We start from the raw sequence: 26,168 nt of genomic DNA, 5'->3' as shown, positions 1-26,168 counted from the left end.
GTGATGTGCATCTCTGTAATGAGAAGGGGTGTGGTCTAATGACATCAACACCCTATATCAGGTGTGCATAATTATTAGGCAACTTCCTTTCCTTTGGCAAAATGGGTCAAAAGAAGGACTTGACAGGCTCAGAAAAGTCAAAAATAGTGAGATATCTTGCAGAGGGATGCAGCACTCTTAAAATTGCAAAGCTTCTGAAGCGTGATCATCGAACAATCAAGCGTTTCATTCAAAATAGTCAACAGGGTCGCAAGAAGCGTGTGGAAAAACCAAGGCGCAAAATAACTGCCCATGAACTGAGAAAAGTCAAGCGTGCAGCTGCCAAGATGCCACTTGCCACCAGTTTGGCCATATTTCAGAGCTGCAACATCACTGGAGTGCCCAAAAGCACAAGGTGTGCAATACTCAGAGACATGGCCAAGGTAAGAAAGGCTGAAAGACGACCACCACTGAACAAGACACACAAGCTGAAACATCAAGACTGGGCCAAGAAATATCTCAAGACTGATTTTTCAAAGGTTTTATGGACTGATGAAATGAGAGTGAGTCTTGATGGGCCAGATGGCTGGATTGGTAAAGGGCAGAGAGCTCCAGTCCGACTCAGACGCCAGCAAGGTGGAGGTGGAGTACTGGTTTGGGCTGGTATCATCAAAGATGAGCTTGTGGGGCCTTTTCGGGTTGAGGATGGAGTCAAGCTCAACTCCCAGTCCTACTGCAAGTTTCTGGAAGACACCTTCTTCAAGCAGTGGTACAGGAAGAAGTCTGCATCCTTCAAGAAAAACATGATTTTCATGCAGGACAATGCTCCATCACACGCGTCCAAGTACTCCACAACGTGGCTGGCAAGAAAGGGTATAAAAGAAGAAAATCTAATGACATGGCCTCCTTGTTCACCTGAACTGAACCCCATTGAGAACCTGTGGTCCATCATCAAATGTGAGATTTACAAGGAGGGAAAACAGTACACCTCTCTGAACAGTGTCTGGGAGGCTGTGGTTGCTGCTGCACGCAATGTTGATGGTGAACAGATCAAAACACTGACAGAATCCATGGATGGCAGGCTTTTGAGTGTCCTTGCAAAGAAAGGTGGCTATATTGGTCACTGATTTGTTTTTGTTTTGTTTTTGAATGTCAGAAATGTATATTTGTGAAGGTTGAGATGTTATATTGGTTTCACTGGTAAAAATAAATAATTGAAATGGGTATATATTAGTTTTTTGTTAAGTTGCCTAATAATTATGCACAGTAATAGTCACCTGCACACACAGATATCCCCCTAAAATAGCTAAAACTAAAAACAAACTAAAAACTACTTCCAAAAATATTCAGCTTTGATATTAATGAGTTTTTTGGGTTCATTGAGAACATGGTTGTTGTTCAATAATAAAATTAATCCTCAAAAATACAACTTGCCTAATAATTCTGCACTCCCTGTATACCTATAACCAGAACCCATACCTATAACCAGAACCCATACCTATACCTATAACCAGAACCCATACCTATACCTATAACCAGAACCCATACCTATACCCAGAACCTATACCTATAAATATAACCAGAACCCATACCTATACCTATAACCAGAACCCATACCTATACCTATAACCAGAACCCATACCTATAACCAGAACCTATACCTATAAATATAACCAGAACCCATACCTATAACCAGAACCCATACCTATAACCAGAACCTATACCTATAAATATAACCAGAACCCATACCTATACCTATAACCAGAACCCATACCTATACCTATAACCAGAGCCCATACCTATACCTATAACCAGAGCCCATACCTATACCTATAACCAGAGCCCATACCTATAACCAGAACCCATACCTATACATATAACTAGAACCCATACCTATACCTATAACCAGAACCCAGACCTATACCTATAACCAGAACCCAGACCTATACCTATAACCAGAACCCAGACCTATACATATAACCAGAACCCAGACCTATACCTATAACCAGAGTTTCACTTTACCTTGCAGTCCATTTGTCTAGCTCCTTTGTGAGTCTGCAACACACTGAGTATCATGGCGCCTGATCTTCCCTCACAAAACTACAAAGACTACAATCCCCACAATCCCTAGCTTTCCTGCTGTGAGTGTTGCTGTTTACTGATTGGCTGCCTGATATACAGTCCGGCCACGCCCCCTCTACTCAGTAATCAGCAGCACACTAACAGCTAGAGAATTAATAGCATCACACTGAGCATGCTCGACCTACCAAAGGCTCAGAACTCCAGGTCGATGTCATGGTAATTTATGAGGAAACACAGAGGGTAGCAGAGGAAGAAAACTACTTTAGTAACTACTCAACTGTAAATATGTGAAATTTACATTATATTAGGTAATTATTGATGATGAATTAGTCTAAAACATAAGTTATATTTATGGTAACTGGAATACCCCTTTAATTACTGAAATCATACATTTCTTTTTTTTAAATAGCTGTAAAATGTCCCATTTTGAGCCTGAGGCTTCGTTCACATCACCGTTCAGCCTTTCCGTTCTCCTGCTCCGTTTAGGGGCAGGAGAACGGAAAGGACGGATAAAAACATAACTGACACCAAACTGAGTCAAACGGAGCCTGAGGACCCCATAGACTCTAATGGGGTCCGTTATGTTTCCGCTCAGAAGATGATTTTTAAGCGGACACAAAAGATGTGCATGCAGGACTTTTGTCTCTGCTTAAAAATCATCTTCTGAGCGGAAAAACATAACGGACCCCATTATAGTCTATGGGGTCCTAAGGATAACACAGATCCCCCCTGTAACAGTGCCAGCCACAGATCCCCCCTGTAACAGTGCCAGCCACAGATCCCCCCTGTAACAGTGCCAGCCACAGATCCCCCCTGTAACAGTGCCAGCCGCAGATCCCCCCCTGTAACAGTGCCAGCCACAGATTCCCCCTGTAACAGTGCCAGCCGCAGATCCCCCCTGTAACAGTGCCAGCCGCAGATCCCCCCCTGTAACAGTGCCAGCCGCAGATCCCCCCTGTAACAGTGCCAGCCACAGATCCCCCCTGTAACAGTGCCAGCCGCAGATCCCCCCTGTAACAGTGCCAGCCGCAGATCCCCCCTGTAACAGTGCCAGCCACAGATCCCCCCTGTAACAGTGTCCGTCATCCACAGATCCCCCCCCCCTGTAGCAGTGCCAGCCACAGATCCCCCCGTAACAGTGTCTGTCATCCACAGATCCCCCCCATAACAGTGTCTGTCATCCACAGATCCCCCCCATAACAGTGTCTGTCATCCACAGATCCCCCCCATAACAGTGTCTGTCATCCACAGATCCCCCCCATAACAGTGTCCGTCATCCACAGATCCCCCCTGTAATAGTGTCCGTCATCCACAGATCCCCCTGTAACAGTGTCTGTCATCCACCGATCCCCCATAACACTGTCCGTCATCCACAGATCCCCCCTGTAACAGTGTCCGTCATCCACAGATCCCCCTGTAACAGTGTCTGTCATCCACCGATCCCCCATAACACTGTCCGTCATCCACAGATCCCCCATAACCGTGTCCGTCATCCACAGATCCCCCCATAACAGTGTCCGTCATCCACAGATCCCCCCCATAACAGTGTCCGTCATCCACAGATCCCCCTGTAACAGTGTCCGTCATCCACCGATCCCCCATAACACTGTCCGTCATCCACCGATCCCCCATAACCGTGTCCGTCATCCACAGATCCCCCCCATAACAGTGTCCGTCATCCACAGATCCCCCCCATAACAGTGTCCGTCATCCACAGATCCCCCCCATAACAGTGTCCGTCATCCACAGATCCCCCCCATAACAGTGTCCGTCATCCACAGATCCCCAGTAATAGTGCCATCCACAGGCCACCATTAGTTTCAAACCCACCAAAAGCACCCCTTTTGGTTAAAAATATTTTTTTCTTATTTTCCTTCCCAAAAACCTAGGTGCATCTTATGGGCCGGTGCGTCTTATAGGGCGAAAAATACGGTAATAACGCTGAGTGGGTAACCATGATTCAGACCTTCTCTGTATGTTGCACCTTTGTAAAAAGGTAGGCTGGCGATACACTGGCTGTATGCATTTGCCTGTCAGGGCTGCCTTAGAAATGACCTCCATGAATAATTGACTGCCCTTCAGCCTGGATCACCATCATCACACACTAAAAGTATTTTCTACATGGGCCTTGTTCAATACGCAGCTTTCAAGGCAGCTGTTTTCTTACAAGTCACACGGGCAAGGTGCCCTCTGCAGAAGACATCTGTGCCTCCACAATGTAAGTGCTCTATTAATATCTGCAGAGGGAGTCGCAGGCGTTGAGCACTAGGACAATGTGGACTGACTTGAGTAAAGTAGATCAGCAGGGCTATGGATCGTCCTTTTTCCAGTAGGTATTTATATAGGACCAATGCTCTGCGATGGGTCGAAAAAAGCTACTTGTGCATCAGATCCAAACTTTCTAAGACAATACCAAACAGACCCCCTTCCTTTGGACATCTGTGCCCAATTTTATCTAACAGGGGAAACACATTTCTTCCTGACCTCACAAAGACAGACAGATAATATCTCTGGATCAATTTGAAGAACACCTGTCAGCATGATTAAACTAGGCACACTGCCTGGTAGGGTTGATCCTGCTGACCAATATAATACCTGTCTTGTGAGAATCGGTTGCAGCATTCCTGAGAAAACAGACTTTTATGGTTTATGCAGATGAGGGCGTCAGTGCACCGAGGGGCGTGGCTTTCTTTCCCTCAGGAACGCCCTGACCGATTTTCACAAGACACGTATCATTTTAATGAGCAGGATCGACCACACCAGGCATGATCATTTCCCCGTGAGATGGATGTCTACAATGTATGTTTTATTCTGTCTGTGTTGGTCATGACCACTTTTGACTACTCGGACTGTGACGATCCTTTCCTGTATTTTTGACCAGCTCACATTCATTGCTCAGTTCTTGAAACGATTGTTTATTCCATAATTCTTTATCTTGTCCTTGGTAAGTGCCGGGTAAGAGAATCAATGTTAAAGATGAGATGGAGCCACTTTCCTCTGTTGCCTGCCCAAAGACCTCATGGTGCACATTAAATATACGGTAGGTTTTCAGCTAACCATCATCACCTTCAGTCTCCCTGTTCTCAAGAAGCTCAGACATGGCCAATAATAATTTCCCTAATGACATAGCAGCACATTACATTCTAGGACTTTCCAAAGAAAACTATGGGAGTTAAAGGGATTATCTGCCTTTTTCTTACCGCTGTGCTACTGCAAGTGTCGCTGCCTTCTCAAACAGCTGATCGGCAAAGATCCTGGATATTGGACCCCTGCAGATCAGGGGCGTAGCTATAACTGACTGGGCCCCACAGCAATTTTTTGTACGGGCCCCCCTCCCCAACTTAATGGACACACTCACTCTTTACATGGACGCACTCATACATGAGCTCACCACATATATAAATGTGTATATATATACACACACATGAACATAGTTATACACCTATTTCTACACACACTTCTGGAGAAGTCCATCCAGGGACAGCAGTGGAGGGGTTAATCAGTAACCTACTATTGGGGTCAGAGAAAAGGACACCGGGGGAGGGGAGGGGGGCAGGCACTGCAGAGCTCTGTGTAAAGGAGCAGCCAGCCTGCTCTACAGTAGCTTCGTGCTGGGGGGTGGGGCTTGATCCTATGAAGTTCTGCTATTGGCTGGCAGCAGATGTCATAGTAAGCTGCCAACCAATAGAAAACAAAAAGCAGTACTGGCAAGTGGTGTGCCAGTACTGCGGATCCCAGCCTGAGAGCGGCCATAGGGGGAGGAGACAGCATGGAGGAGGTGCACTGTGCCTGCTCCTCACTGAGCAAGGACCTTCAGTGGGAGGAGCTCCAATACTGCTGCTGTATGTAGTACCTGCTTCTCTAAAGTACAGCACAGCAGTAGGTAGGGGAAGCCTTTACATCTAATAAAAACATTCAGTACTGAATCAGGGCCTGTTCTAAGCTCGGGCCCGAAGCAGTCGCTTTCCTGATAGTAGCTGATGACTTATCCAAAGGATAGAAAAAAACACAATGCAACAGCACTCTGCAAACCAAATAAAGTACAATAATGCCATAGTAATAGTAAATATTCTGGTGCTAATGAATGCTACGCTTATTTAGTAAATTTGAGATTCTTGGCAAATACATTTTGTACAAAATTATTTGGGCCCGTCTGCCGAACATCAAGGCGATCTCTGTAAGATGGGAACCTAACACTAAATGCTACCTGTTATGTGCCATAATGGCCACCATAAAATTCAGGGAGTGCAGGTTACACATGCATGCCGGGTCCACTCTGCTTTTTATCATAGACAAAGGATAGATTAGTAAGAAAAAAGTGGACAACCCCTGGACACTTCTGTCAGTTTTTCAAATCGCATATTAACAGCCTACTATATTTAAATATTTTATTTTTTTTGTTAAGAAAACCGGGTGGATGGTTTTCTGGATATAATTTTCTAAAGTCGCTCCGTGTCTTTGCCATTATGTCCTGTCCTGGCTCTTTAAACCTTTCTGGACATTCGCCATACATGCACAGCACTTTGAGCAGTAGCTGTGCTTACCTGATCAGTGTCTGGGGCCTCGGTTTACTGACACCCAGGCCCCTGCTGTATCTGCCATTCAGAACTCCAATGCGGGCAGATTAATCCCTTAGATGCCGCAGTCAATGCTGCGAAGGTGTTTACAGAGGGAGTTGGCTCCCCACAATGTGATCACAGGGTGCCGATGGGTGCAAGGCCTCAAGTAAATTTAAAAAAATGTTTTACAAAAATAAAAAATAAAAGTGCTCCTTCACCCCCCCCCCCCCCATTCCCCGGCATTTACTATTTCTAAAAATAGAAAAGACACATTAGGTATTGGCATGTCCGTAATGACCGGCTATATAAACACATAAAAAAAAAAATATATATATATATATATACACAGTACAGACCAAAAGTTTGGACACACCTTCTCATTCAAAGAGTTTTCTTTATTTTCATGACTATGAAGCCATCGAAACTATGAATTAACACATGTGGAATTATATACATAACAAAAAAGTGTGAAACAACTGAAAATATGTCATATTCTAGGTTCTTCAAAGTAGCCACCTTTTGCTTTGATTACTGCTTTGCACACTCTTGGCATTCTCTTGATGAGCTTCAAGAGGTAGTCACCTGAAATGGTTTTCACTTCACAGGTGTGCCCTGTCAGGTTTAATAAGTGGGATTTCTTGCCTTATAAATGGGGTTGGGACCATCAGTTGCGTTGAGGAGAAGTCAGGTGGATACACAGCTGATAGTCCTACTGAATAGACTGTTAGAATTTGTATTATGGCAAGAAAAAAGCAGCTAAGTAAAGAAAAACGAGTGGCCATCATTACTTTAAGAAATGAAGGTCAGTCAGTCCGAAAATTTAGGAAAACTTTGAAAGTAAGGGCTATTTGACCATGAAGGAGAGTGATGGGGTGCTGCGCCAGATGACCTGGCCTCCACAGTCACCGGACCTGAACCCAATCGAGATGGTTTGGGGTGAGCTGGACCGCAGAGTGAAGGCAAAAGGGCTAACAAGTGCTAAGCATCTCTGGGAACTCCTTCAAGACTGTTGGAAGACCATTTCAGGTGACTACCTCTTGAATCTCATGAAGAGAATGCCAAGAGTGTGCAAAGCAGTAATCAAAGCAAAAGGTGGCTACTTTGAAGAACCTAGAATATGACATATTTTCAGTTGTTTCACACTTTTTTGTTATGTAAATATTTCCACATGTGTTAATTCATAGTTTCGATGCCTTCATAGTCATGAAAATAAAGAAAACTCTTTGAATGAGAAGGTGTGTCCAAACTTTTGGTCTGTACTCTATATATCTCTCGAGTGATTAAAAAGTCAAATGTAACCCTAAAATGGTACCTGTAAAAAGTCACCAAAAAGTCTCCAAAATGGGGTCACTTCTTGGGAGTTCCATTTATTATTTCACCCCAGGGCTCCTACAATTATCAGCACAAAATGCGTAAATTACCCCACTGGGTCTCAGATGCACGTTGTGCTCTTTTACTCCTGAGCCGTGTCCAGGCAAGAGATTAGGGCCACATGGAGGGTGTTTCTAAAACCAGGAAGCACAGCATAATAATAGGAGAGCTAGCTTTTCACACTGGATGAGCACAACATATTTGGGACTGAAATTGCATATCTGTGAAAAAATTACAATTTTCACCATCTGCCGTGCATTTATTTTTGCAAAACACCTGTGGGTTCAACATCCCTTGGTAAATTCTGTGAGGGTTGTGGTTTCTAAAATATGAGAGTCACCTTTTGGGGAGGGGTCTTTTTTTAATTTGACCTCAGAGCCTGTGCTGTTGTCGGCTAGTGCTCTAGAAATCACTAAGCTAGACCTCCAATATACATGTTGCTCTATCCCTTCTGAACCCTGCAGTGTGCCCAAACAGCAGTTTATGACCACACAGAGGGTATTGTCATACATGGAAAAGATTAATTAACATAATTTGTGTTGCTTTTTCTCCTGTTACCCCTTGTCAAAATAAAAAAATTGGGCTAAAGCAATATTTTATTGGGGTAAATCAAATTTAGAAAAACTTGGCTGTGAAAGTAAAAAAATATAAGAAATGCCTGTGGAACTTAGTTATTTGTTTGAGAATGCCAACACAACCTGGAAAGACCCCAGCTAGACTTGTACACCCTCGCAAACAAGCGAGCTACATCCCAACCATAAAGAACTCAGCGGGCCCATCAGTTCATCACCCACAACATATAGCTGAGGCTTTATATAACGTCAGGGGTCATCTGGATGATCACATTATAACTTGTATGGAAGCAAATGCGTTGCCTTCAATTACAGAAGATGTTAGTTCTTCTGTGGAGAAAGACTTCTCAGAAACAGAGCTTAAAGGTGTTGTCCGGGTTCAGAGCTGAACCTGGACATCTCTCCATTTTCACCCAGGCAGCCCCCATGACTTGAGCATCAGAGCAGTTCATGCTCCGATGCTCTTTGCCCTGTGCTAAATCGCGCAGGGCAAAGGCATTTTCAGGAGTTCCGGTGACGAACCGGGCTCTTCATGGGGCTGCCAGGGAGCCCGGTGACGTCACCGGCAGTGATGGGTGGGCTTTAGCGCTGCCCTAGCCAATAAAACAGCTAGGGCAGCGCTAAAGCACGCCCATCATAGTCGGTGACGTCACCGAACACACTGCCGGGCGGAAGCTTCCGCTCGGCAGTGTATTGTTGTAAGCAAAAGACCCTGTGCCCTGCGCGATCTAGCGAGGGAGCGCATCAGAGCATGCAAGCATCAGGGGGGCTGTCTGGGTGAAAATATGGGTATGTCCGGGTTCAGCTCTGAATCCGGACAACACCTTTAAGGGCTCATGCACACGGCAAGGCACCGGCTGTGTGCACACCGTATCATGGATGCGGACCCATTCACTTGCTTCAGTGGGTTTTCATGTCCGTGCCTCCGATCCGCAAAAAAGTAGCATGCACTGTTTTCTTGCATAGCGTATCAGGGACCCCATTCAAGTGAATGGGTCCGCTTCCACAGACGGCAGCCACACAGTCTGTGCCCGTGCATGACCCCTGAGACTATATTGACCTCTTTGAAGAGTGGGAAGAGCTCTTACCCAGACAGGTATACTGCGTTTTTCTTTAAGACATTTCGGGACCTTCTCCTGCCCTTTCTCCTTAAGGTTTTTAATAGTATTTCTGTCCATTTCCTAAACAGGCCTTGGAGTCTCATGTAGATGTGATTCCCGTCCATCTGTAGTAATTACCAACCTATTTATTTGATCTACTGTGACATCAAGATCTACTCAAAATTGCTAGAAAATCGCTTCAGTAGTGTTACCAGAGGTTATCCACTAAGATCAGGTGGGTTTCGTGCTGGGTAGGGAAGCTAGAGATAACACCATACGTACTATTCTCTTATTTCCCTATGTGTCTCCTGTCAGTAGACGCTGAAAAAGTGCATTGGAGATTTATGCTGGCTGGCTTCTCTGAAACAAATAGGTTTGGGCCTTGGCTTTGTGGATAAGGTCTATGCTCTTTACACTAACCCCACAGCTCAAGTCTGAGCCAATGGCATATCAGTGTCCCCTTTTAATATTCAGAATGGAACTCTCCAGGGGTGCCCCTAACTATTGCATGTACTCGTTATGGAACATTTAGCTACAGCACTCCGCAATCCCCACATTACTGGGTTACAGACTGGAAATCGCTTGCACAAACTGTCTCTCTATGCGGATGATCTCCTCCTTTTTGTGTCAATGCCTGATATCTCTGTACCCTCCATTCTTGGCGAATTTGAGAGTTTTGGACATCTGGGGGGGGGGGCCGCAATGGCAGGCGATGATGGGGATGAGCCTCCCTAGCATCTCGGATAACCCCTTTAACCTTACTGAAAGTGAAATGTCAAATATCTCTCTGCCCCGACTGAACATTATACAAAACTATTTCTCTTTCTGTTGGCAGTCACAAAGACTTAACTGTCTGGGGTTACAGATACCGGCCCAATTCCATCTCCTGTACCCACTCAATTATTTACCACTGCAGAGGAAGACTTTAGAGGACTTGCAGATATATTCTCTGAAATCTCTGTCCTGGTTTGGCTGGATGAGCGTTGTCAACATGGATATCCTACAAGGATTTTTATATCTCTTCCAAGCACTCCCCATCTGTGTATCAGGAGTTTACTTCTCAGCCTTGCAAAGATCCATTACACGCTTTGTTTGGGTGATTAGCATACCCAGACTAGGCGTTAGTGTGTTAACTAAATCTAGATGTAAAGTTGGAGCCAGTCTACCGGACCTCAAGCTATATTACACATCAGTGATCCTCATGCAGATACCTAGACTGGTCGCACTGAACCTCTCTGAAGCTTTGGGTCCAGATAGAACAAGAATTCTCCCCAATGGATCAAACTGTTGCTCCATAGGTGACATAGGAAGATAGGCCACCATTGGAGGACTGGCCCTTTCTGGTTCGGCACATCCTTACTTAAGTGGATATTTGGGTCTTGAAGTTTCAGATATCGCAGACACCAGAACACCTATGACACCCCTCTTAGGTAACCCTGCCTCCTGATGTGGGATACATTTTTGTGTCCGCGTGTTCAGTGTGTTCTGAGGAATAGAGCAGAGATAAGGAGCTCCCTGACTGATAGAAAAGAGATAAAATTCTGATCCCTTCAGACTCTCTGAGTCTCTTGACTTGGATGACAGGCTTAGAGGTTTCCTGTGGTTGACATATGCCCAACTGAAATCTTTCTTGAATAAGTTGTTCAGACAAGGGTTTCGCCATGACCTGATTGACTTAGGATATCTTTCTTCATCCCAAGGACCACATTAGGTTCTTGTCCCGGAAGTATAGGATCCTGGTAGATGTGAGCAACACTGACATGGCTCCCCTTCTTTCGAAAATGGGAAGTGGATCTACAGCTTACTTTTACATCCGATGAAATTCTCAATATGTGTACATTCTCTCATGGACTTTCACTAGCTGCCCATGCAAAGGAGAAGAACTTTAAAAGTGGTATTACTGTTCGATCCTCTATCACGTTTCCTTTTGTATCTAACTTATGTTGGAGATGTGGACAAGAGGAGGGAACCATGTTGCATGTTTGGTGGATTGGCCAACCATTCAAAGAATTTGGGATCAAGTACTTCACATCTATGGTAAATTCTCTGGGAAGGACATAACTAATTCGCCTCCTATTACGCTTCTTTCCTTTTTGCCAGGGACTTTAGCTCAAAGAAGAATGCGTTGAGGTTCTTTCTTACAGAGGCACGATTGGTTGCTCCGAGACACTGGTAGTCTAGGGTTCCTCCCTCTCTCTGTGAATGGGCAACAGAGCTCTGTCATTTATTCAAAATGGAGGAAATGATTGTAAACTTTTATGAGGGACTTGTTTCACTATAGGTGGGACTCCTTTTTTCTGTTCTTATAAGAGAGCTTTATTAGTGAGAGTCATGCTTATGGCACCATGACTCCGGGTATCTCTTGGCATAGACGATGCAGGTTTGATATAATTTTAATAATCCTTAGTGCCTGAGCATATTTCCCCCTCCCTATCTTTTCTCCCTCTCCTTCCTTCTCTCTTTATGGTTGTCACAGGTTATTTACTAGTTTTAAGTGTTGATGGCGACATTCATGCTGTTGTGGTATGATATTACTCCATTTGTCATGTTTAGCAGCTTAAGGGTACTTTTACACTAGCGGCAGAATGGATCCGACAGGCTGTCCATCCTGTCGGATCTGTCCTGCCGCTATTTCGCCGGACCGCCGCTCCGTCCCCATTGACTATAATGGGGACGGCAGTGGAGCTCCGGCACAGCACGGCAGTGCGCGGTGAGAGGCCGCTGGACTAAAAAGTCGGACATGCAGTACTTTTAGTCCGGCGGCCTGACGTGCTGCGCCAGAGCTCCGCCCCTGTCCCCATTATAGTCAATGGGGACGGAGCGGCAGTATTGCGAAATAGCAGCAGGACGGATCCGACAGGGTGAACAGCCTGAAGAAGCGAGGCAGCGAAACCCGGGTCGGGCAGGAACGAGACGATTTAAAGTGAAATTACTATATGCCTTTTGTTGAACAACTCTTGTGAGTAGATTAAAACCTTTTTAAACCATCTGATAAAGGGTACTTCACTATTTTGCCTATCCTTTTGAACCTCATAGAGGCTATTGTGTTTGGAAGATCGGACCCTGCTGGGGTGATAAAGAAAAGGCTTGTGGAGCCCAATGCCATCCATCAGTGACCGGGGAATCTAGTCTAGAGCAGCGCGGTTCCAAACTTTCTATTATTTGCATTGAGTGTGAATACCTACCACACTACTTCGGAGCCTGCAGCAGCGCAAGTATCTGCCCTTATTGGGACACAGGACTGACTTTTATTGTATTGCTAGGGTGAACAGCCTGTCGGATCTGTCCTGCCGCTAGTGTGATTAAGAACACTATTGTTCGAAACGCGTTGATTTCCTGGGATTAAGCGGGAGCCTGTGCCACTGATTGCTGTACGTCCACGCTTGGTGCTGAAGCCTCGTTTTCTATTTGAATCTAGTGTGAAAGTACCCTAAGTTGTTTTCCTCTATTTAACAGACTCTGATTGAGTCTTAGTACTTGAAATGTATAATAGCTCCTACTAGATTGATATGGTACTGTTGTCTGCTTTGATGTATTTGGATATTTGTCAGCTTTCATGGTACTAATGGAACCGTTTGTACTTTCTCATTGAAATATTGAATAAAATAGTAAACCTAAGAAATGCCTGTGGGGTCAGAGCAATCACTTCACCCCTCAAATTCCTTGAGGGGTGCAGTTTCCAAAATCACTTTTTGGAGAGTTCCACTGTAGGGGTACCTTCAAATGCGACATGGTGCCTAAAAACCATTCCACAAAAATCTGCCCTCCAAAAGCCATACAGGGCGGTGCGCCCATACAGCAGTTTATGACTACATATGGGGTGTTTCTGTAAACTGCTGAATCAGGGTAATAAATATTGAGGTTTGTTTAGCTGTTAACCCTTGCTATGTTACTGGAAAAATTGTTAAAAATTAAAAAATTAAATTTTTTTTTTTGCAAGAATGCCTGTGTATAAAACCCACCATTTTTCCACACATGCTCCTTATGTCTCTGTATAATCATAAGGGTTGGCACCGCGGGGTCTCGGATGTGTGCTTACTCAGATTTGAAGTGTGTGCTGTTTATGACAGCAATCCCTTGCCTCCAGCTTTACCAGCCTGTTGAGCTGTGCTTAGTCCATTCTGTGTAATGCTCAGCAGCTGTTTGTTTTTGATGGGCCCTCCAGCTTACTGTGACAGCCTACAGCATGTTCACCTATGCATAGCATTGATAGGGCTTAATAGCAGCGCTGAATGGCAAGCGAAAACCTCTACTTGTGTGGGAAACAGAAGGTAGAATTGTGCTTTGAATTGCAGGCTTTCATCACATAATAGCAGACTAGGACAAATAGAAAGCAAGACTAAAGAAAAACAATAACGAGAGAGATAGAGACACATAACGGGAAATATATATATATATAAATGTGTGAAGACTTAAAAAGACAGAGAAATATAGAGAGATAGAGACTGACATACACACACAGAAATAAATATAGAGAAAGAGATACATACACAGAGAGACATAGATCATATTGTTCTAATTAATCTCATAGCTGTTCATCATGCAAATATTGATTTCAGATGGACTCCAGTCATGTGACTTTCTTACTCCACTCTATACTGAGATATAATTATGAGCATTTCATAGTTTTTTTTTTTTACTTATAGTGTCAAGTTTATGCAAAGACTCTTTCCGGTGTTGACCCTTTTTCAAGACTTGCCCAAGTCGGCTTGGAACGTGGGATATCAACTTCTGGGCCAAATCCTGACAGATGGCAACTCATTTTTGCCTAAGCAGTGCTTGGAGTTTATCACAACTTCTATGTTTATGTTTGTCCATCTGCTTTTTGAGGATTAATCACAGGTTCTCAATGTGTTTGAGATTGGGGAGTCTCCTGGCCAAGGATCCGAAATTTCAATGTTTTGACATGGTGCTCCATCATACAGAAAAAAAGCATTGTTCATCATTAAAGGGGTTTTGCAGTTTTCTCTTTCTGATGATCTATCCTCTGGATAGATCATCAGCATCTGATCAGCGGGGGTCCGACACCCAGAACCCCTGCCGGTCAGCTGTTTGAAAAGGCAGCGGCGCTCCAGCAGCGCAGCGGCCTTCTCGATGTTTACCACAGGCCAAGTGACGTCATGACTAGGATCACTGGCCTGGGCGGCTAAGCCCTATTCACTTTAATAGAGCTTAGCCACGCCGAGGCCAGTGATACTAGTCGACACCCGGGACCCCCGCCGATCAGATTCTGATGATCTATCCAGAAGACCCCTTTAAAGAATGGTTAGGAGAGGTTGCTCTTGGAGCATGTTTTGATCCCATTCTTTATTCATGGCAGTGTTCTTAGGTAAAATTGTGAGTGAGCCCACTCCATTGGATGGGAAGCAACCCCACAGATGAATGATGCTTTACTGTTGGCATAACACAGGACTCACTGTGCTGCTCAATCTTCCAGTTATCCCAAACAGTCTGAAGGGAGCTTCACCAGAGAAAATACCTCTACCCCAGTCCTCTGCAGTCCAATTCCTGTACATCCTACAGAATGCCAGTCTGTCCTTAATGTTTTTCTGCGAAAGAGGTGGCTTTTTTGCTGCCCTTCCTGACACCGGGCTATCCTCCAAAAGCCTTTGCCTCACTGTGCATGCAGATGCTCTCACCCCTGGCATTTGCTGGACTCTTGGGTGCCCTGAAACCTTCTCCACAGCAATTGCACCTATCTCCTTAAAGTTCTTGGTGATCAGATAAATGGTTAATTTAGGTGCAATCTGATCTCAGAAGCAGCGATGTCCTGTGAAGCTCTTTTGATTCAATGATGACTGAACCTGTTTCTTTGGATGTAACTATGGTTAACAGAAGAAAACAATGATTTCAAGTACCCATGATTTTAAAGCAACCAGTCTGCTCTTCTAATTCAATCAGTATGCCCGGGTGAGATCAGCTGCCTTGTCCTCGTTAACATTTTCTATTGAGCTAACGAGAAGATCACTGAATTTATGTTAGGAAGTCTTCTTGTGGCAGAGTGGAAATGGCCATCTGATCACTCTTCATAGTTATCTAGAGTTGATGCTAAATGCTACTATAAAAAAACGTTAGGAAACTTTATGAAAACCAAAATTTGTGTCACTCTCAAAACTTTTGGCCACGGCTGTACTTAGCTGGTACCATATTAGGGTATGCTGCAGGTCCTCCATCGCAGATTTTCATGTGGCAAATCTGCAACATTGTACCAGCAAAGTGGATGAGTTTTTAAGAAATCTCATTTAGCTGATTCCTAAAAAAACTAAATCCAAACTGACGGGTGGTGTGGATTTGACATCTGCAGAATGTCAATTTATGATGTGGATCTACACTGCAGATATTGGGTGAAATTCTATGGCAAAAATCATGACAAAACATTATGGATCAGAAGCAAAACCCACAACAGACCTTTTCTTCTATATTTTAGGTCCCATGTGGATGTACCTTTTATACTGCGGATTTGCTGCATACAAAACCACACATAATCCACGACGTGGATGTGGCCTAAAAGCTTTGCATATGTGGTTGTGCTCTGCTCACATGACTCTGCTACATGTACACTGCTTTTCATGAGTATGCCTGGTGTGTGCGCCGGGACCTGCTCACAGCACATTAGCCAAACGGGTCCATATGTCTCCTATGGACCAGAAAGACGACAAAGGAGCTTTCTTTTGGAGTCTGCTGGGCAGGTGTATGTCAGTGGACCTTTTCTCTGTATAGTAAAGTCTATCCTGCATTGCTATAGGGTTCCTATAGGGTGGGGCAAAGTGTAAAAAAGATCTGAACAATATACAGTACTTCTCTCCTGTGATTGTAGTCTATAGGCGACTTGTGTATTTGTGCTGTATACAGTTGCATATGTTTTTTCTTATGGCTTTTCTTTCAGCACAAGCGTAAAACTAAAATGTAATGTGAACAGAACCTTAAAGGGGTTGTCCGGGATTGGGGACATTACTCTAATAGTACAAGTGTGGCATACACATTACATACAAGCAGGTAGTACCTTTGGCACAGATTTCTGCAGCCCCGTTTTCATCTTTGAAATTCGTGGCCGGAAGTTACTGTTTTCTTCTCCTCAGTGACGTACCGGGTCCCTTGCAGGCAAGCAAAGCTTCCTCTTCCGCTGCTCAGGGAGCCGGTGACGTCACTGGCAGCAAATGAATCGAGGTGAATATGGATGAGGGGCGGAGTTACAGCGGCTGGCCGACATCCCGCTAAGCCCCTGCCCCTTAGTAACCAGCTCAGCCCCGCCCCTTGACAACCCACTCAGCCCCGCCCCTCCAGTGGTGAGCTTCAGAATGAATTGAGGCGAATATTGATGAGGGGGCGGAGTTACAGCGGCTGGCCGACATCCCGTTAAGCCCCGCCCCTTAAGCAGCTCAGCTCCGCCCCTCCAGTCTGGTGAGCTGCAGAATGATTTGAGGTGAATATTGATGAGGGGGCGGAGTTACAGCGGAGCAGAGAGACAGCTGTAACCACCTGATGCTGCGCTGCCCCAGGACCCACAGGGCAGTGCAGCCGGAAGTCAGGTAAAGATAAACAGATATATAAACAATGAGTGGGGGACCGTTGGAGCCACATAGAAGTGGCAAAAATAGCTGAAAATGTATGGAGGTCTTTACTTAGATGTACATTGTGAGTAAATATGTTTTTTTTTAAAAAACATTTGGTCCCGGACAACCCCTTTAATACATTCATCTTGCAACCGCGTATAGTTATCACCTATGGCTTTTGTACACTTTTTGCCGCGAGCATCTTCATAACCAAGCCTGTTGATTCTTTGTATATACAGTGCAATGTGTATTTGGTTGAAGGCCAAGTTCATCTTGGGAACTGCTGATAATCGCAGAGTGTTCAGTGTCAGACGTGATGGGAGATTAGATCTGATCGGTTAAATTGTTGTTTTCTGTTTTCACACAAAGCACATTGATTCCCCATCACCACCAGACCTGCTTCCCTTCACGTTGCTATGTTCAGGTTTTGTCTTCTGCACAGTCTTTGTTCTGGAGAATATTGCTCTTATCAGATCAGCCGTTCATCCTACCTGATGCTAACAGCGTGTTATCTGTGGCCAGGCAGATTCATGGAGTGTACAGTCGTGGCCAAAAGTTTTGAGAATTACATAAATATTGGAAAAGTTGCTGCTTAAGTTTTTATAATAGCAATTTGCATATACTCCAGAATGTTATGAAGAGTGATCAGATGAATTGCATAGTCCTTCTTTGCCATGAAAATTAACTTAATCCCAAAAAAACCTTTCCACTGCATTTCATTGCTGTAATTAAAGGACCTGCTGAGATCATTTCAGTAATCGTCTTGTTAACGCAGGTGAGAATGTTGACGAGCACAAGGCTGGAGATCATTATGTCAGGCTGATTGGGTTAAAATGGCAGACTTGACCTGTTAGGCCGAATGCACACGGCTGTGTTTCACGGCCGTGAGCGGTCCGTGGAACCACGGGCTGGATTCCTGCTGAGAGCAGGAGCGCATGGCGTCATTGGCTGCTATGACGCCGTGCGCTTCCTGCTGCCGCCGCCGCAATATAGTAATACACTGGTATAGATCATGGCCGTGTGCATTCGGCCTTAAAAGGAGGGTGATGCTTAAAATCATTGTTCTTCCATTGTTAACCATGGTGACCTGCAAAGAAACGCGTGCAGCCATCATTGCGTTGCATAAAAATGGCTTCACAGGCAAGGATATTGTGGCTACTAAGATTGCACCTCAATCAGCAATTTATAGGATCATCAAGAACTTCAAGGAAAGAGGTTCAATTCTTGTTAAGAAGGCTTCAGGACGACCAAGAAAGTCCAGCAAGCGCCAGGATCATCTCCTAAAGAGGATTCAGCTGCGGGATTGGAGTGCCACCAGTGCAGAGCTTGCTCAGGAACGGCAGCAGGCAGGTGTGAGCGCATCTACACGCACAGTGAGGCGAAGACTTTTGGAAGATGGCCTGGTGTCAAGAAGGGCAGCAAAGAAGCCACTTCTCTCCAAAAAAAACATCACGGACAGATTGATCTTCTGCAGAAAATTTGGTGAATGGACTGCTGAGGACTGGGGCAAAGTCATATTCTCTGATGAAGCCGCTTTCCGATTGTTTGGGACATCAGGAAAAAGGCTTGTCCAGAGAAGAAAAGGTGAGCGCTACCATCAGTCCTGTGTCATGCCAACAGTAAAGCATCCTGAGACCATTCATGTGTGGGGTTGCTTCTCATCCAAGGGAGTGGGCTCACTCACAATCTTGCCCAAAAACACAGCCATGAATAAAGAATGGTACCAAAACACCCTCCAACAGCAACTTCTTCCAACAATCCAACAACAGTTTGGTGAAGAACAATGCATTTTCCAGCACGATGGAGCACCGTGCCATAAGGCAAAAGTGATAACTAAGTGGTTCGGGGACCAAAACATTGACATTTTGGGTCCATGGCCTGGAAACTCCCCAGATCTTAATCCCATTGAGAACTTGTGGTCAATCCTCAAGAGGCGGGTGGACAAACAAAAACCCACTAATTCTGACAAACTCCAAGTAGTTATTATGAAAGAATGGGTTGCTATCAGTCAGGAATTGGCCCAGAAGTTGATTGAGAGCATGCCCAGTCGAATTGCAGAGGTCCTGAAAAAGAAGGGCCAACACTGCAAATACTGACTCTTTGCATAAATGTCATGTAATTGTCGATAAAAGCCTTTGAAACGTATGAAGTGCGTGTAATTCTATTTCACTACATCACAGAAACAACTGAAACAAAGATCTAAAAGCAGTTTAGCAGCAAACTTTGTGAAAACTAATATTTGTGTCATTCTCAAAACTTTTGGCCACGACTGTACACTCCATGCAGTGCAAATGTCCGCAATAAGGGCTTGTCCCAGGACCTTTCTTAAATACCTCCTTTACTTGTTCTCGGTCATGAGTCTAAAAGAGGGGAGTGGAAAAAAATAGCAGGAAAAAAAGATGAGGGAGGAAAGGAAATGGTTATTGAATGTATCCCAATAGGGATTATACACAGTCTTGCAAGTCAAGGCAAAGTTCAACCCCCCCATCCCATATATTTCCCTTTATAGGCTGCACCTAGATTTTAGAGGAGAAAAGTGAGAAGAATTATATTTTACTCATAACAGACTCCCACTCGGGGTCAGACTAGGGTTTCTTGGGCCCCCCAGAGGAAAATATTCCTGGGACCCAAACCTGGTACCATCAATAAAATCGAAATGAAATAGACCCTAGTGGCAAGTTATTGGCTTCGGATGTTTTTTCTCCTGGACCTTTTGGGCCCACTATGGTATCAGAGCCTGGGCCCACCGGAGGATCCGCTGGTACTCTGGTGGGCCAGTCCGACGCTGCCCCCAATATTCATCAGAACTCCAAAATAGACCCCCAATCTTCATCAGACCTCAGATTAGAAATAAAACAAATAAATTAACTTACTTCTCCTGCTCTGCCACCTCTCTGGTCTCTTCTGCAGTCATGCTTGGTGGTCTTCTCTGTGCCCACGTTACACTATGACCTGACTGTGTACTATGTCAGGTCATAGTGCACAAACTACAACTTGACTCTGTAGGCAGTCAGGACAGTACAGTGCAGGTGCCCGGAGAAGACCAGAGAACGGTTAGTACAGCACTACATTCACCACTCCCTGCACCTTCTGGATACTAGTGAGTGCTTCCATAATGAAAGCGTTCATTAGTATTCACTTTATAAGATGCACTGTCATTTCTGCCCCCCCAGTGTGTCTTATAAAGCAGAAAATACAGTATCAACTATTGGGAGTTTATTTTGTGCGGCATGGATATTCTGTGACACTGGTATGACACAAGCACCGCTGATTGCTTGAGTATGTGATGGGTAGGGTATGATTTAAGTAAAGTGTTCCATGTGACGAGTACTATCAATTGATAATTGTTGGCACTACTAGTACAATAGATTGAGTACTAGAACGCTCCTCATCACCCACACAGTTTATAACCCCATGCATACTTTAAGAAAGCATCATGAAGGACACAAATAATTAAAAGGGTTGTTCAACTTTATGGCCTTTTGTACAGACTTCACATTGTGACTGGATCGGTGGTGGTAATTGTACTTACCTAATCCCAGGTCTCCTTGCGTCAATAACCAGTTTGATGTGGGTCATGGTACCACTTCAGCCAATAAATGGCCGCAGAGGCGACTTGTCACCTATGTGGCACGTGGCCCAGTGACATGCTGCATGAGTGACCCATGACCACTGCGGCCATTCATTGGTTGCAGCAAACACCTAACCTGTGTCAAAATGGATGTTGACACAAGGAGACCCGAGACCTGCAGGGTAGCAATGGAGCTGGGCCCAGTGGTGGGGATCAGGTAAGTATAATTATGTATGGTCATACTGTGGGGTTTGTACAAAGGGTCATAAAGTCGAACAACTAATTTAATGTGAAACCTGCCTTAAAGGGGTTGATAGGCCATCAATGTTTGATCAATGGAGGTCCGTCATCCCACACCCCCGCCAATCAGCTGTTCAGTTTTGTAGTGGATTGAGCAGTTTACAACAGAGCTGCTCCCATTCTCTTTAGTGCAGTAACTACGGTACACAATGGACAGAGCTGTGTAGTGCCGGGGCTATTACCGAACAGCTGATTGTCAAGGATGTAGGGTGTTGGGCTCCTGCCTATCAAACATTATTGGCCTATCCTGAGAATGGGCCATCAATATAACAAGAATGGCCAACCTCAGACTCATTAGATCTAGTACTAGCTGCTTGAAATGTTCCATCACTTCAGGATCTCTCTTGACATCACATTTTTAGAAAGGTTTACCTTTGATTTCAGATTTCATTGCCTGTGCTCACCGAAGTATTGCTTCTTTTCAGATTGATAGGTACGCACAACAAGATCTGAAGAAGGGTCTTCACTTGTATGGAACTGAAGGAAATATAGGCCTCACCAATGCATGGAGTATTATCCAAACTGATGTAAGTAGAGAACCTTCTGAAATCCAAATATGTCCACCCTGAGAGAAAGTACACTACGTACACAACACATACAAATGCTCCCACTTTAGAAGTGTGTAGAAATTTCAATGGTGGCAAAAAACGGCACAAAGTTGGCTCATGCACCAAAATCTGTGACTTTTCTACCCTAAAAACTGGGGCAGAAGATTGAGAAATTCCACCCTAATATTTTTTTTTATCACTTATTAGGTGGCTTACTTTGTGTCAGAGTTATGCGCCTGAATTCTGGACCAGTTTTGGTCGATGCCAAGTAATGCCCCCTCTGATACTAAGAATTCTGATGCATTACACCACGCAACAACAAAAAAACTTTTCGTCTGCTACTGGGCAAAAACCATTTGTCCTATACTAAATCGAGTGTGCGGATTACAAATCCAAAGTCAGAATTGTTGTAACACGTCACAAAATTTTGCTATGCATAAGTATGCCTAAATTAATTAAAGGGAATCTGTCACCTCCTAAATGCATGTAAACCCGCCAGCAGTACCTCAGGGTAGCCCGCAGTGTGATGCTAATCATATATTTCATCCTGCAGTCTGATTCCAAAGCTGCATAAGGTCAGAAAACGATCTTTTATCCTCCGTCCGTGCTAATTTGCATGTCAGCTTGAAGTCAAGGGGGCAGCGGCCTTCTTGATTCAAGTCAAGGTAACCCCCCACCCCCTCTTGCCTTTGAGTGACAGCCCGCAATTTGGCTTCACTTTCCGAAGTCTTGCACATGCGCGGTGACCTCTATTTTACTGCGTGATCCCGTGCCCTGACATGGGATTGCGCAGTAAAACAGAGGGCACCGCACATGCGCGAACTGCAGGATGAAAAGTATTATTAGTATCACACTGCGGGATACCCTGAGGTACTGCTGGCGGGTTTACATGCATTTAGGAGTCAACAGGTTCCCTTTAAACACTTGGAAAGCATTGAATAATTTTAAACAGAACGAGTTTTACTCCAACAATTACCTGATCTACATCAGAGTTTGCGTAGTAAACAGTGTATGAAAATGGAATGGAATAACAAAATTTCAAAAAGTCTTGTTTTTCAGTTTAAGGCCCAGTACTGTTAAAAGTGCTTCAGGCATCTGCTTTTGCGTTTGTGAACGGTCATATTTTCCCACTGCAAACACCAGAAGTAGTCCCCCATCATGTTGGGATTCCAGCGGCCTTGATACCTGTTCTCCATTGTAGAAATATCTTTATGGAACCGCTCTCCATGTTAGTCACTTACGTGTCCCAAATTTGGTGGGAAAAAGTCAAGATGGGAATGTAAGAAATGCACTTTCAATGACATTCGGCAGCCAAGTTGTTCATATGCTGTAAGCATGTTGTCTACTAATTCAGCATAGTTTGCAGCTCGTCTGTTCCCAAGGAAGTTCTGCACTACTAGCACAAATGCATCCCAAGCTGCAAGACGCTCTCGCTTTGTCAGATTCTTGCGCTGATCATAAGTAGTGTATTTGCCACATATGTAGCAGAAATTGTCTGGATCGTTAACACATTTGCGTTGATCCTTCTTAAGGTTCAAAACTGATAGCACTATAACAGATCACTTTATCAAAATCTGTCCAGCTTGCCTTATATACTTACTGCTGACATCAGCCTGAGTGCATCCAAACAGGTCTTTTTAAGGACCTCCGCCATATATGTACGGCGGAGGTCCTTAAAGGGTTAAGTTATACATGCAAAGCCTATTCAGTTATAATATTAATGCATTATAGTGGAGATATTTCAATAGACCTGTCCGGTCCCCAAACATGGCGCCCGTTCTCATGTGCAGCGGGCGCCATAGCCGCCGGGTTTCTGCTATTTTAAATAGCAGAGCCGTGGCACATGTATGTGATCAGCCATAAGGCTGATCGCATAAATTTTCCCTTTGAGATGCCATGGTCAAATGTGACCACGGCATCTGCGCAGTCCGGAAGCAGAAGTCACGCACTTCTACTCCGGTAACAGCGTTCCCCCGTTGAGATCGGGGAACCTGTTACATTGATCTAATAGGCTGAAGCCTCAAGCAGGCTTCGGTGCCTATTAGATTATTATACCAATACAGGCCACTAGGTGGCAGCATTGTATTAGTATAGTGCAAATGAAGTTTCAATGGTGTCTATAATGGTGACTTAAAAAAAGTAAAAAAAAAAAAAGGTTTTTGCAAATATAAAAAAATGTATGTTCAAATCACCCCCTTTCCTTAAAAAAAAATACTTAAACAAAAAAAACATAAACATCATGGGCATTGCTGCGTGTGAAAATGCCCATACTATTAAAATATAACCACATAAATTTTGTCACTCAAACTACCCAATAATTTTTTATAAAAAGTGATCAAAAAGTCGCACACACTTTAAATTGGTATCACTGAAAAGAACAGATCGTCCCGCAAAAAATGAGCCCTTACACAGCCCCGTACACAACTACAAAAAAGATATATGGGTCAGAATATTGTTATAAAAAAAAATGTATTTTTTTCCTCAAAGGCTTTTTTTTATTCAGTATTAAAATGCAAGAAAAATTGTGTGGTATCGTTGTAACTGTACTGACCTAGAGAATGAAGATAACAGGTAAATTTTACTGTATAGTGTAAAAAAACTAAAATATAAACCTTTATCAGAATTGCGGTTTTTCCCAATTCTACCCCATTTGGAATTTTTTTACTGCTTCCTACTACATGATGTGCAACCGTTAATGGTGCCATTAGAAAGTACAACTTGTCCCGCAAAAAATAAGCCCTCATAAGGCTATGTGAATGGGAAAATAAAAAAGTTAGCACTATGGGAAGACGGGGAGTGAAAAACGAAAACGCAAAAATGGAAAATCCCAGGGTCCTTAAGGGGTTAAAATCTAGACTTGTCAGGCAAATTCCGAGTTCATATTTGGAATCAGCGCGCTCATTTTAGTATAAATCACATGTTTTTCTCTCAGTAGCAAAATCTTTGTTGCGCGTTCAATAGTAAATCTTGCTCACTCACCAGTTAGGCCAAAAGACGAGAATCCTGAACTGAAGAACCCAGCATTCCCTAACATTATATGAAAATGAGCTTTCTAAACCAGACAATCCCTTTAATTACTGTAGCCCTTTTATGACGTGGTGTACATAAGACTGTATCAGTGGTGCTTAAGGTATTTGCTATATAATATAGCAAAAAAAACAGATCCTGTGGTCTAACGCAATATACTGCACACCATGTAACTGCATGCCTGTAGAGTTAAATGGAGTCCTCGTCATATGGTTAATTAGTTGCAGTGTTTTCAGGACTATGACGGTCTTTGCAGGTTGGAGTGACTTAAGCCATTTACTGCCACATTGTTTTACCAGCCTTAACAAAATGAAGAAAAGGTCACCAAAATGCTAGGTCCTCATGGGACACATGTCAACTGAAGGGAAATAATAGCAGGACACTATAATGACGTTTGGCAGGGGTACAAACAAGACTCCATAAAAGAAAAAAAAGAAAAGAAGAATCCGCTTTTGCGATGTCACATATGGTACATCCCTACTGTGGTTTTGCTATGTGCCTATAGACTGCGTATGACCACGTATTGTTTCTGCAGAATCCTGTTAGAAAAAGTCATCGCATTTGGTGACAGAACCCAAATAGTTCTACTCAATAAGATTCGAGTATCTGGTAGATCTGTAAAGTGTTCTGCTAATGTCCAGGTACGTAGAAGAGCTGAATTTGCCATTTACGGCAACAGTAAAAGCCGTGCGACCAAGACCTCTTGTGTACGTTTTAGAGCTGAGATTTCACTGTAAAAACACAGCCAAATTGAAGAAACGCTAAGGGAAGTCACAGTTGACCACAAATTGCAACCAAAAATTCAACGGTGTTGGATTGTTTTAACTGTCACGTTGCAGTATGTTGCATTTTGCATCAAGATGCCTTTGACAATAATTAGATGCAGTGTCGCAACGCAACATCACAATTTCATGTTGTCATGTAGCCTCACCCTAATGCTTTGCATCTGCATTGTGCATTTTGATAAGCCACTCCTGCAAGGAAAGATCCCATGTTAGTCCCCATCTTGTTCCCTTCAGGATCCATAGTATTAAGGAGGTGTTTCGACTCCCAGCACCCCCGCCGAATAACAAGAGGTCGCAACGCTCACCGGAGCTCCAGTGTGCGCAACAGGCTCTTCAGATAGCTGATCGGCAGGGGAGCCTGGAGTCGGACCCCCACCAATCTGATATTGATGACCTACCATGATGAAAGGTCATCAATATCAAATTCCCAGATAACCCCTTTAAAATAAGAAATAGACTGGTGACCTCACTGCCCAGGCTCGGAGCTGCATCCTGCCCACCATCTTCCTCTTTCTGGAAGTGCAGACCAGAAGTGCTGGTTACATGTACAGATATGCGCCACTGCCACTTGTTTTCTATGATGGTGACAATGCTGGACCACCATAAGATCGGAAGGTCTTCTCATCCGTCATCAGAGTATAAGTCAATTATTAAGGTGTACCCCTTTTTATAAATCAGCAGTACATTTGTATATACTGTATGAAACTTATAAATTTATACT

At 44.0% G+C, this 26,168-nt stretch overlaps 1 protein-coding gene across 3 annotated transcripts in view; it reads left to right on the top strand.

Moving 5' to 3' along the window:
- TSPAN4 (tetraspanin 4) overlaps window positions 1-26,168 on the top strand; it is a 603,434-nt gene that overhangs the window by 565,023 nt on the left and 12,243 nt on the right. For all 3 annotated transcript variants that reach the window (XM_044269834.1, XM_044269835.1, XM_044269836.1), the window contains one exon: window positions 21,513-21,614. In XM_044269834.1, the coding sequence (XP_044125769.1) occupies window positions 21,513-21,614 (102 nt within the window). The remainder of the gene's footprint in view (window positions 1-21,512; window positions 21,615-26,168) is intronic.

This window comes from Bufo gargarizans, chromosome 10 (assembly GCF_014858855.1).
Source record: "Bufo gargarizans isolate SCDJY-AF-19 chromosome 10, ASM1485885v1, whole genome shotgun sequence".
Taxonomy (NCBI): Eukaryota; Metazoa; Chordata; class Amphibia; order Anura; family Bufonidae; genus Bufo; species Bufo gargarizans.
The sequence above is the reverse complement of the archived record's forward strand: the minus strand, read 5'-3'. Positions and strand labels throughout refer to the sequence as shown.